At 47.1% G+C, this 13,201-nt stretch overlaps 1 protein-coding gene across 5 annotated transcripts in view; it reads left to right on the top strand.

The window, feature by feature from the left end:
* NTRK3 (neurotrophic receptor tyrosine kinase 3) overlaps positions 1 to 13,201 on the top strand; it is a 178,902-nt gene that overhangs the window by 37,119 nt on the left and 128,582 nt on the right. For all 5 annotated transcript variants that reach the window (XM_090149021.1, XM_031587747.2, XM_031587749.2 and 2 more), the window contains exons 4-5: positions 5,167 to 5,235; positions 11,850 to 12,007. In XM_090149021.1, the coding sequence (XP_090005147.1) occupies positions 5,167 to 5,235; positions 11,850 to 12,007 (227 nt within the window). The remainder of the gene's footprint in view (positions 1 to 5,166; positions 5,236 to 11,849; positions 12,008 to 13,201) is intronic.

Below are 13,201 nucleotides of genomic sequence, written 5' to 3' on the forward strand. Positions count from 1 at the left end.
AAACAGCATGCAACAACAACACGAGGGCCAGATCCCCTCCTTTGATCCATCTTGAAGCATAGAGGATGATATTACCCACATCTGCTGTCCACTTCCCATCTGTACCATGCGCCCAACCAGAACCGTGAGCAACGATGAGCTCTGCGGGATGATGTGTCTCCAAAAAAGCTTAGTGCAACTGGGAAGCTGGGAGGCTCCTTGGATGGGATGAGCTGGAGGGTGGGAAGGCATCATGGAGATGGCCTTTGAGGGCTCAGGGCTGGGCTGCAGGCTGTTGGCAGAGGTGGTGGGAGGAGAGGTGTGGAGCAGATGTGGTGCCACATGCCTCCTGCTCTGCTGTGCTCTGAAGCTTCTGTGTTACTATGCTGTTATTTAAAGAACAGTGTGGAGGAGTCAGTCCTCTCCACCCCCTTCCATCTTGTTTCAGTGGCATTTGAGTTTTACCAATTATGATATTGGAACTAGGATATATAGGAAGGGATGCTGGGCTGCCCCGCTCTGGTGTCACATCTTTTGGGCGTAGTGGGTGGCAGGGCTCCCACTGTTGATGCTCTCCTTCAATGCAAGGGGCCTTGAGTTTGGGAAATTATCACAAATTCTGGCTATTAGCACAAGGAATAATTTGGGGGGAATGATATGATGGGATGTGAGTTTGGATGCCTTGTAAAGCATTGTGCAAATACGTTCAGGAGCAAGGAGGGAGTTATGGTATCCAAACTCACAAAGGAAGTTTGAACCTTGAGGCTATTTTCTTCTGCTGTGTCTAGGACCAGCAAAGACCTGGGCACTACTGACTTACCTAACTGTATTTTCCATGCATGAAGCTTGTGTGTGCTGGGCACTCTGATGCTTTGTAGGCTCTGGTTCAGGTGTGACCTGCTGGGGATTTGTGCTGAGCTATGGGGGGGTTTCAACTGAGTCCAACACTTGCAGAGTCTGCTTTGTGGTGAGGTCTGTATATATTTCCACAGTTCCTGGGACTGGCTGGGGATAAACCTAATACATTAAGGAAAGACATCCAGTTCTTGGGAAGGCAGCCGGAGATGTATAATGTATGCCTCATCTCTGATTTGTGCCTGGCCCTTGTTTGAGTTCCTCCAACCCTGGCTGCTCTGTTCCCATGATCTGAAGTGGCACCATGTTATTAAAAAGCGTGGAAAACTTCCCCCGTGCAGAATTGGATGCCTCATGGTAGAAATGAGGGTGAGTGGAGGAGGGACAGGCAAGCAGAGTCCCTCCCCAGCAGAGCTGCTGACATCACGTTGGACTGAACCACATAATATAGCTTACAGTTTAATTACAGGGGCTTTAGCTTGTTGCTGTCATTAATGAGGCATCCAGCTTAATTTAGCTGAATAAAAATGGCTTTAATAGTGGGAACTCTTTTGGCAGCAGGGTAATTGAGGGAAAAGAAGAATGCGCTGTTTCCTCTTTCGTGAAAGACTACTTGCTATGGGCTGCCTGGATCTGGGCTCCTCTCCTGATCAGGGCAGTGAGGCACTGGCACAGGTTGCCCAGAGAGGTGGTGGGTGCCCCATCCCTACAGACACTGCAGGTCAGGCCGGATGGGGCTCTGAGCACCTGATCAGCTGTAGGTGTCCCTGCTCAATGTAGGGGAGTCAGACCAGATGGCCTTTAAGGGCCCATTCCCACTCAAACAATTGTAGGATTCTAAGCACAGGAGTGAGGGTCCTGTGCAGAAGGTGATGCTTTCCTAATCCCCATGTGTCCCTCACACACAGGGACCAAAAGGATTGGTCCTCTTTTCTCTCCCCTCATTCCTCAGCCAGATTGCCACAGCTATGTTCTGAAACAGGCTTCTGTTTGCCAGTGTGAAATACACAGATAAGGTGTTTGCTTCTCTCCCAGGTGTCTCCTCGACATGTGATGTGCCATACTTTATTGCAGGTGGAGCTGATGCACAGGCTATTATAAAGGTTGTCTGGCACGCTCTGCTACAGGATTGTTTCCACTTTCCTATTACTCTGCCAAATTTTAATTGCTCAGGCTGAAGTTTTCTGTGTTGGGTGTCTGCTCCTAGCTCAATTCATTTTTTTTCTGATGATTTCTGTCTCATTTCAAACAAAACCTGCTTGGATGGCTGAGGCAGCAGATACAGGGAAAATGGGCTGTTGGGTTTAAGCCAGAAAACGCTGGTGTGATGCTTCCATCCCAGGGTACCCAAACCCTCCTTTTGTGGAGGGAGGAAATCTGCTTGTCAAAGAGCAGGTCGTGTAGAAAAGGCTTATTTTTACTTTCTCTATGTGAGTGTACCAATATTCAAATGAATCAAGAAATCCTATACTATTACTAGGTGACTTCTGTGGCATTCCCAGGTAAATGGTCTGGGTGTTTCAGGAGTTATGTGAGCTTTCACATCTGGTAGCATTCTGTTTTACATCTCCAGGACTTCATAGAGGCAGAACAAATCTTGATCCTGATGGAGGGAGTTCTGCAGAGGATATTTGGGAGCAGACGGAGGAGATGAAGGGCAGCAGCTCTTGTTGGGACACTGGGAATACAAGGATGCGAGAGCTCGGAAGGTCATAGGATGTGGATAAAGAGATCATAGAATCATTAAGGCTGGAAAGACCACTAAGGAGAGTGATAGGTAGAAGGTGGGCTCCAGCAATAGAAGCAATGGGGATATGGAAGCAAAAACTTTTGCCTGGGAAACTCGCTGTGTATGGCCACAGAACAGAGGGAACCTTACAAATGCTGAATTGGTTATAAAATGCCATTGCTCCGTTCACCCGTGGAGCCATAATTTAATCTCCTCGTGTGCATGTACTGTGATACTATCTCTAATTACATAATCGCATGCTATTTTCCCCAGGAAGCCTGCCCCATCCAGCACAGGGGATGGATCTATTCTGGGGGAGAGACTGAAGCTGTGCAGAGAGGTTTTCCTGGAGCAGCTCTGCATCTTCTGCTACAGAAGTTGGCAGATGGACTCAATGCATGCGTAAAAGAGCGGGGCTGGGTTTCAGGTGTTTGGCTTTGTGACCTAAATGATGTGCTTTTCTGTTGCATTTGTGGATGCAGCCCTGTTCTATGTCTGTGCTGATAACAAGGCCTTTTACAAGGACCTTACTGGCACAGTAGATGTCCAGTGTGACTGGGGCAAGGTCAGATGTGTGCAAACGAGGACTCATCTTCCCAATGTTGAGTATGGGTTGTGGCTTTCGGGGGTGGGATGTGGGTGGTAGGAGTTGGTTTCCAAGGACTGAAGGAGAAAAGCTGTGCACATCTGCATGGCGAAGATTCTTGCGTTAGTGAGGACGTTTCCTTCCTCCATCTCCCTGTGCCCTAAATTGTAATAACATGATCATGCTATTTTTGATTCCCTTATTTGCGTGAAAAGCCTGTTGTTTTTTCTCTTCTCTTTCAGAATCCAATTTTCTCTTGACATTTCTGCCTAATGTAGCAAAACATGACCTTTGAGAAAGGACATTCTAGCAAGACTCACTTCCCTCCTCTGCATCTCTGCCTCTCTCCCACATTTTGCTGTCTCTCATGCATCCCCTGTTACGCTTCCCTCTCCTCCCTGTGTAGGGGGAGGGAGTGTACTGTCTTATTTCTCTCTAGCAGTGATCTGCTCCTTCCCCTCCTACTTTTCATCTGTCTTTGCAAACTTCCCAGGTGCTGAGTGCTCCAGGGTGGATAAAGGAGAGAGTTTAGCAATTTTTTTTACTTTTCCCTTGTTTAACATCACCTGCTATTTTTGCCACCTCCCTAAACTTCGGAGGCTGGAATCAATTTGTCTACAGCATTAAGAATTGGGGGGTGGGGGGGAATCTTAGTCATGCAAAATGAAGTGCCTGTGGTTTGCAGTGCTTTACACAGCAGGGCAGTCTGAGAGGTGCAACCAGAATATAACGATGCAGCACTGAGCTGTTGGGATGTTTGGGATTCTGTGCCTGCCACACTCATGGAGAACCATTGGGATGCTGGTTTGGTGTCAGAGCTGCAGAGACCTCATTCCTAAGTGTAGAATTTCAGAGCAGGGCTTTGTGGGGGAGCCCAATAGTGTGTGGGATGGATCTGGAGCTCCCAACGGGATGAGAAATGATGGCAGTGGAAGTGCACACAGTGAGAGATGTAAGGAGTCGCCTCCTATGTTTCCTGGTGCTCTGTGTGCTAGGATAGATATGGGCAGATCTGGGATTCTGCCAACACCCCTCTGCTCACCCCAGGCATCCCTAGGAAGGCTGCAGACAGCAGTTTCCTTATCATCACGTTGTGCTGCCGGAAATCCGAGGCTCTTCTCCTTGTGTGGCTGCCTCCTCCCTGCCTAGCTTGCCCCCAGAACATCGTTTCTCTTTTAGTAATTCTTAGTTTGATTTTTGCACTCTTTTATCCCCCCTGGCTTCCAGCCGAAGAGGCGATATCTGCTGGGTTGCAAGGCTCTCCCAGGTAGATGAGATTTATGTTTCTGCAAGTTTGGACAGATGGAGAGAGGGATAGGGAGCTGTTAGCTGCTGTGGTGGTGATACCCCTGGGTGCAAGCAGCAAACAGCCAGAACGGGATACTCTAATGCATGGCTACTAGGTACCATATGATAATACCTTGGGTAATCATCGTTCTGTTGTTACAGCTCGGGTGTTAATACTTTTAACGTGACAGTTTTACTTAATTTTTTGTTCAGCTTACAAAATTAGACTTGTTCTTTCTGCTTATGGTTGGTTGAGCTCCAGATTCACAGGCAAGAATCAGGCAAATCTTACTGTTTGAATTATTACTATCATTTCTTTTAGCGTTGCAGCAGGATATCAACCACTTTCCCCTGTGGGAGGGTGGAATAAAATCATAGAATGGCCTGGGCTGAAAGGACCACAATGATCATCCAGTTTCAACCCCCTGCTATGTGCAGGGTCGCCAACTACCAGACCAGGCTGCCCAGAGCCACATCCAGCCTGGCCTTGAATGCCTCCAGGGATGGGGCATCCACAACCTCCTTGGGCACCACCCTCTGCATGAAAAATAAAATGAGGAACTTCTATCCAGGTTCAGCTTCATTAAAATCTCTCATTAGGAAAGCTAAAATTGGGTCCTAAACCGTTTGACAGCGCTGTAGCAGATGATGGGCCCTGCGGTGGAAGTAGGGCTGCGTGCAGGAGGAATTATTTACCATGACTCCTTTTTTTTTTCTTGTTAATTTTCAGAGACCTCTCTGGTAACCGGCTCACCACCCTGTCATGGCAACTCTTCCAGACGCTGCGGCTCTTTGACCTGTAAGTTCTATCCTGGAGGTTCTTCCTGGAAGAAAAGGGGAGGTGTTTTGAAACCTGTGAATAATTATCTAAAAATTCCATTGGGCAGAACCTTTCTTGGGAGGGTTTCCTGGCTGTGGGGGAACCAGAGCGGAGCTGCTTCTCTTTTAGCATTGCAGCATCTGGCTAATTAACATCAGGATGATGAACAAGTCATTAAGTCATTTTTTGGGTAGTAAATGGTTGACTAATGCTAGGAACACATAAGACATACTAGGCAAGATTTGAAGTGGATCTTCCCAAAGACTTTGTCCTCATGGTTGGCCTTACCCTCCAACTGTTATATATATTTTTTTTAGCTTCTGGTCAGGATTTAGAAGATTTTGGGTGGATGACTCCCTTGATCTCTAGCAATTGAGGTACCTGCCAGCTCCCGTGTGTGTGATGAGAGAGTGTCCCTCCTGGGGCACCAGTGGCCTTCAGCCTGTTGAATTATTGATGGAGCGTTCAGTGCTGTGCTTGAAGAATAAACGGACATGAAATCAATGGAGTGTTGCCCCGATGACCTGTTTTGTTGGATTTTAGAAATAGTTGTTTGGTAGGTATAAAAATAAATATATATGTAGGATCTCTCCCAGAGGATCCTGGGAAGCTCCATTCATCCTCACCGATGATCAATAGAGCTGTAAGCTGGAAGTGACTTATGAAAGAATAAAGACAGTCTTTCAAGTGGGAGTAAGTGTGTTATCACCGGTGTTGCTGCAGTGTATTTTATTTCTGTCAAATTGTTAAATGAAAAATACTAATAGTGATATTAGAAATAGAGGAACGCCCTTCTGATGGGGAATCTGGCTTCCAAACGTAAAATGCTGAACTTGGAATTTGTCCCCTTGCTGATTGCTCTAAATATTTTTTAAAGCCTGGCTCAGGTTTCAAATTTAATAGCATGAGTCATTTGTATTCTTAGACCTTTACTTATTATCATTGTACTGTTTGGTAAAATTCAGATTGATGGTTGCTGCCTCAGAAAGACCCAAGTGATGAGGTGCAAAAGGGGCTGCAGTCCTGGGTGAGAGGCATCAGCAGAGCCTGTGATCCTGCAGATTAATGGTGATGCTTCCAAAGTGGCTCATTTCTGTTGTTTCATTTCACTTGCTTATATATAAATTTTTTTCCTTGGGTGTGTCCCAGGTCTGCTAAAACAAATTGGGTTCAAAAAACCAATGCCAGATAAAGAGGGAATTGAGATGCTGCTTTTTGGGCACTGAATGGTGCATGTCCCATCAGATGCTGAATACATCCATAGTGAACAGCGGATGCTGGCAGGGAAACTGGAGTGCTGGAGGTGGCTGCAGTCTGTGTCAGCAGAGTCACTCGAGGCCAGGGCTCTGCAGCCTGGCAAAGGGAAATGAAGTGAATGGTTTGGCTCCTGTTGGAAATGTGCTCAGAGCTGCGCTCAGAGATAACGAGCCCTGATTGATGAAAGAAGTAATGTGGGTAGGCACATGGGAAATCACGGGGCTGGGTAGTAGGAAAGAGATGGGAGATGGGACAGCCATTCTGTCATGAATTGTGTTGTCAGCGTTTTCATTGGAGGTTCTTGGCAATGCCCAGCTTGGCTGGTCATCTCTGCCACTGTGCTCTGAAAGGCTTCTTGGCATCACCTTTGGCATGGGCTCAAGTGATCAACGAGCTCCCTGTCTGGGAGCTGGTATGAGAGCCTGGTCAAGTTTATTTTTTTTCTCGGAGAAGTGCTTTGTCACTGATATTTCTTGTCATGTGTCCCCTCTGGGTTCCTCATCACTATGCAACCTCTTCCATGTCAGCACAGGTAGGATGTACCAAAATAGCATGATGCTGCTGCTTCCCAAAGCGTGCAAGAAGAGGAATGTTTCAGCTGATACCCACTGGGAAGCCAGTGTTGATGTGCTTGTGGTGTCCTTCTTGTGGCCAGGAAACTGCTGAACTTTGTGTTTGAGAGAAAAGATCACGTGGGAATGTAGCCTAAGCTATGGATTCTGAATAATCATTCAGATAATGAAGTTGGAAACTAAGGTAAAGAAATATTTCTCTTGTGGAGTGGTCATGGTCCCAAGCGCTGGGGCTTTTAAGGAAAAGTAAGTTTCCAGGATGCAGAGAAATTAGGAAAGGATGTGCAAAAGTGGAATTTTTATTTGTAATTTTTTTTAGAAATGCAGAGGATGGGTGAGCAGAAGACAGTTTTTTGGCATGCTGAGCACCAAGCAGGCTCCCAGAATTTGGAAAGGAGATGGAATATATGGCCTACATAAAGTGAGTGTGAAGCACTGGTGAAAACCAGAAAGGGAGTTACATGAAGGATTTACATGAAGCCAAAACCCCTCTGGAGAGGAAGGAGGTGGCAAGGAGCTGGGGTCTGTGCAGAAGCCCAAGTCTGGAGAGGATGAGAGGATTGTCTCTGGAAAAGTGTTGGGATGGGAGGAACTGCAACTGTGTGTGATGGAGATCTCAGTATGGGAACATAAAACCTGACAAAGCCATGGTGAACACTGAGGAGATGAGCTGAATGCAATATGAAGATCATGCCGCATGTTGAGAGCAGGCAGGTGAATGGGAACCTGGGGCATGAAATAGCTGCCAGTCTGCATTCAAACTGTCTCAAGTTAGGAATATTACTTTAAAGCAGAAGTGTTGAGCAGAGTGGAGCTTTTCCACTGATGACTCACTGAAGAAAGGATGGCAAAAATGAGGCATGCTTCCAAAGAATATTATCTCTTTCTCCTTCTGGCCAGAACAAGACTTGGAATGGTTTCCAGTAACTCCAGCCCAAATTCCCACGGCAGAGGCTGACCTTGACCGACAGGGCTGGAGCTAATGTGTGCACAGCTCTCCAAAGCCTGAAGCAAGCTGAGCGTGCACAAGGAAGCATCTGACACTTGCAACAGCTCATAAACATTGGACTTAGAGCCTTTCTTATCCAGAAGTCACAGCTGGCTTCCTCTGTCATGTCCTTGGCTTCCTTTGTCACGTCCTCAGAGAGCTTAGGGCTGACGTTTCAAGAAATTCCTTCCCGGAAAGGCCTAAGACTCTGGATCCAATTACTTCCTTGGTTGGATAAAATGCTCTAGTCCTGAACATCTTGTTTCTGCCTGGACTGTCAGCATTTCTAATACAAGTAGTCCCTGCCAGCTCAGCCTGCAGTACATTTCTGCAATGCTACACAAGAGGCTTTGAAAATGGGGCATGGCAACCTCTCTGATGTGATGAGCCCAGCTTAATGTATGTGCCTTTAGCTTAAAAACTTACTGCCACCAACAGTTGCACTACTACAGCTGTAGCAAGATGATGGTACTGGCCTGCTCCACGTGTTAGCTAATTTGGATGTTGGACACCATGTGTTGCTCCCTATCAGAGCTCTTCTCTTTGGGTCCCACCCCTTTCTGGAAGGGGGTGAAAACAACACCTGCACCTCCGAGAGAAGCACTGCTGGGAAACAGAAATGGAAAATGAAAATAGGTTTTGTTCTCCACCCACCGGGCGCATTTTGGTTCTTGAGCTTAGTGAAATGGGCTGTGTCTTGATATATGAGAGCATTTTAATTGCAGGCATACCAAAGATCAATGGCAGCTTTATGTGAATGAAAACAGACAGTAGAAGTGTGGCAACAATTGAGCTGCTGCCCTCCGAGAGGCTGTAGCTGCAGACAGCTTTGTTTTAGCTGATGAGACCTGGGATAGGGTGTGTGCCCTGGTTAGCTGCCTAGTCCAAAAAAAACTATCACTCTGCTTTGGATATGAAGTCCTTCTACTTTAAATGCTGGTGCTGGGCATGATTGTCTGTCCCAAACTTGAGCACAGCACTGGTGCCCTCTGTGCCCAGATCTTGCCCTGATGCCTTCCCTGCTGGTTGATGCTGGCATGTGTTATGGGTTTTGTCCCTTTTCAGACCAGTTCCTCTGTTGCAGAAAGCAGCTCTGCTCCTGCATGGAGACCAGTTATGCCTGCAGCCGTGATGCTCACTGCTTCTCACAGGCATTTTCTGTGTTAACGAGACCATCAGGAAGATGTGGGGGTGTGCAAAGCTCCTGAGTGCCTGTAACGGAGAGATGCTTTGGCAGTGTTTCCAGGCTAAGGCTACGTGATAGAAATACCCTTATCCTCTCAGCAGTGGGCTGTGCTGAATGCACGTGGCCAGGAGTCTCTTGCTTTTGGTGTCTCTGAAATGCTGATACATCCAGTAAGCACATAAAATCACAGAATATCCCTTGTTGGAAGGTCATTGGATAAGGATCATTGAGTCCAACTCCTGGTTCCACGTGGAACCACCCAAAAATCAGACTATGCAGTACAGGAGGTCTCTTGGCTGCCTCACCATGCCTTACAGAGATGCATCTCCAGCACAGGGGGCTGTCTTCCTACCAGCCTGCATCTAGTGCCTAGTGATCTGTGCTAGCCACAGTGCTAGGATAATGATGAGATCTGAGAAGAGAGATGAGGGTTTGGTTTTTTGGACAGGTGTAGAGCAAAGTAGGAATTGGAATCTCTGCAAACCTTACTGGAGAGCTCACCATTATGGCGTGGAAGGCTCCAAGCAAAGAGGAGAAGCATGTGCTATGTGCCAAGTGTGCTTTTACAGTCGTGTAAGAGGAAAACTGATGCATGCATCTGTGTACACATCTAGAAACCCACAGTTTACCCACTGTGTACACATCACAGTGCCATGCCAGCTGCTGGTGGCACTCAGTATGTCTGGCCAGTGATGGGAGTTAATTTGTGCAAAAGCCCCTGTGGGGGTCTCGATTAGGGTGTGTTGCATCACTGATGTTGGGGCAGGTCGTGGGTAAATTCTGCCCTGACTGCACGCTGCTCCTGTATTATTCATGACCCATCATGAATTAGCAATGGGCTGGGAAGGCTGCCTTCTATTACTTACAGAGCTCCCTGTAAGTGCTGTGACAGCAGCTCTGCCCAGCAGCTTTGTTTCATGAGGATATTTGCAAAAGAGCAGAATTTCCCCTCCCTGCACTGCTGCTTAGCCTGCGCTGCTCCTAAGGTACAGCACTGATATTGTGTCCTGCACCCAGCCCTGCTGGTGGTACTGATGTTGGGTCTCCAGGAGAACGTGGATTCTGGATCTGTGGCCACAAGGAAAGGATTGTGAAGCCTGTGCAGAGAATGCCTTATCATTGAATCCCACCAGATCACTGAGTTAATCTGCTCTGGCCTGTTAAATTCAGTGTTTTGGCCTACAGGTCTCTTGTCAGAGCCTTGTAGCTGTCTTAAAGGTTTGGATGCTTGGGGGGTGGAACACAATGAAAAACCACTGAGTGGAGCTTAACTCCATGTTTGTTATGCAGGTGTCAGTTTGTATCTCCCTGTAGAACAATATGCCATCATTAGGGTTCAGATTTAACAATCCCGAGTGCTAGTAGGAGCTGCCTTCTCCTCCTGCTTTCACAGCAGTGCTATGGACAAATGGCAGCTGCATGTTTGGAACTTGTTTCCAAATCCTGTTAGTGGAATTAATTTTGTAAAAGGAAGCATGAATTTTGCAGTGATGTGTGGAATGGAGCAGAGAAGCAGCTTCCCCCTGTGTGAGGCAGGGATCCGGATGCTGCAAGAAGCAGCAGTTTGACCTTCGGAGATGCCCTTCTGCTTTGGGGTTACCAAGCTCACCTTTTGCTGTACTGGCTGCTCTGCTCCCGGCTTTGTTTTCTGCTTCACTGTTTCACAAGGACTGGTTCTGCTTGTTCAAGCTCTCTCCTCTGTTTTGCTCACGTTATCAGTCCAGCTCGTGTTGGTGGCTGAGTGCTGAGGTCTCCTCCCTGCTGAGATCTGCCCTTATTGCGTAGATAGCTGTAGGGCTTTAAAAATGTAAATGAAATGGTTAATAGGTTGGAAAATCAATAATAATAAACATCCATTGTATATAAAATGTGTAACCGTGTCTTAAATGAAGTACATTAAAGGCAGTGCTTCTTTCCATTTCTCCCGGCCGGGTCAGCAGGGTCTCAGCACAGTGCTGTTTGATTTGATTTAAAATGCATGATATCCTGCACATTAGCTCATGTCCTGGAGCACCAGGAGGCTGTGTTTGTAAAGGTACTCAGCAGAATCACTGCAAGCTTCGCTGAGCACTGGTGGAGTTGGAGGTGTGCTTTCACCAGCAGGCTCTTGGACCCCCCTGGGTGTGGGATGCTAGGAGTGAGTCGGTGTGTTAGGGTAGCGTGAGGCTGCTTGCTCTTTTCTAAGGGATAAATGTTTGAGCTGTTGGGATGGCATCACTGTGAGTCTGAGCTGTAGGTGTTCCCCATCCCTGGAAGTCCTCTGGGCCAGGTTGGATGGGGCCCTGGGCAACCTGAGTCAGTGCAGGGCAACCATCCCACAGCAAGGAGATGGAACTGGGGCTTTGGGGTTCCTTCCAACCCAAGCTTTCCTATGTGCAGTCCTTATGGTGAAAGGTATGCGTGTGCACTGACCTAGAAGATGTAAAACCTTGTTCACAAGCACTCCTTCACAAACACATGGATGTACAAAATCCACCTCTCTGGAGCAGGAAGAGATGTGAACCATGTGTTTTACATGATCCTGCAGAGGAGTTTCTCCCCGGTTATCCTTCCCCCAACCCCACTGTCGTTTCTTTCTCTCTGCCCATAGGAGATTAGAGAGGAACCCTTTTAACTGCAGCTGTGACATCCGCTGGATCCAGCTCTGGCAGGAGAAGGGCGAGGCCAACCTGCAGTCCCAGGAACTGCGCTGCATGAACTTGGACACGGCCATCATCCTTTTGCAGGACATGAACATCACCCAGTGTGGTAAGGTGCAGCCCATTCAGGGCTCCTGGGAGGGTGCTGGCAGGATGCCTGCCTTGCTCTCTCTGGTACATCCAGCCAACCCATTTGGTAGGGAACCTGATGCTGCGCTACCTTGCCATGTGGTCGAGGATAACGTGATTGAAGATAATTAGGGTGTCCTGTGTATTAAGAACAGAATCTGGGTAAATGTTGGACTGCTGTTTTGGTGTGCCCGAAGGTGCTGTGGGATTTGGGAGACTTTCTTTGTTGTAGTGCTATTGCTTGAATCGTAACCCGTAGAATCATTAAGGTTGGAAAAGACCTCTAAGATTGCTTAGTCCAACTGTCAGCCTGTCCCCACCATCCCACTGACCACATCCCTCTGTGCTGCATCTTTTCTTGAACATCTCCAGGTATGGTGACTCCACCACCTCTCTGTGCAGCCTGTGCCAATGCATCATTCTTTCTGAGAAGAAATTTTCCCTGATATCTGACCTGAAACTTGCCTTGCGCAACTTAAGGCTGTTATCTCTTCTAAATCTGTGATCAATCCATGCGATAGCCTGAGAAGCTTCATATAGCTCTTCCTCTATCTACCAAATTCTAGAAGTGGTATATTGACAAGTGAAAATACTCTTAGGAAATACGTCTCTATCCGTTTTCTTTGCTTTAACTTTTCAATTGAAAGCCTGCCTCTGTCAGCGAGAGGCTGGAGTGACTGTATCTCTGCTTTATGCTCATGTTTAACAGAGTCCAGTGGCCCCAGGAGCAAGATGAGGCACGTTCAATACTTACCCTTTTTCTTTCACCTTGTTCTCATGTCAGCTGCCTGTCTGGTATCAGTTTTTGCTCTGTTGTTGCCATTACTGGAAAGCATTTCTTGTAGTATAAAGGGAAGGACGTGTACCTTCAGCGGAACAATTAAACTGTCTGTACACGAGCAGCTGTCAAACTCAGAGGATGAAAAAAGAAAGAAAAACAGAGGTTTTCTTTCTTTGATAATCGACCTCTGTTCCAGGAATTTGAGTTCATTTCTTGTAGCAGTAGAACACAGGCAGCATGCATTTTCATTTGCGTGAATTTTTTCCTTCCGAGTTCACGATGTCCCTTTATTAATCCTTGGAAATTGGCCAGAGTGTGCCTGCATGTGGATGAACTAAAAAGATCTGAAAGAGCACTGTAATTTTCTCCCCAAATAGGGGAAGAATAATCCGT

Source organism: Phasianus colchicus, chromosome 12 (genome assembly GCF_987193195.1).
Source record: "Phasianus colchicus chromosome 12, bPhaCol1.hap1.1, whole genome shotgun sequence".
Classification (NCBI taxonomy): domain Eukaryota; kingdom Metazoa; phylum Chordata; class Aves; order Galliformes; family Phasianidae; genus Phasianus; species Phasianus colchicus.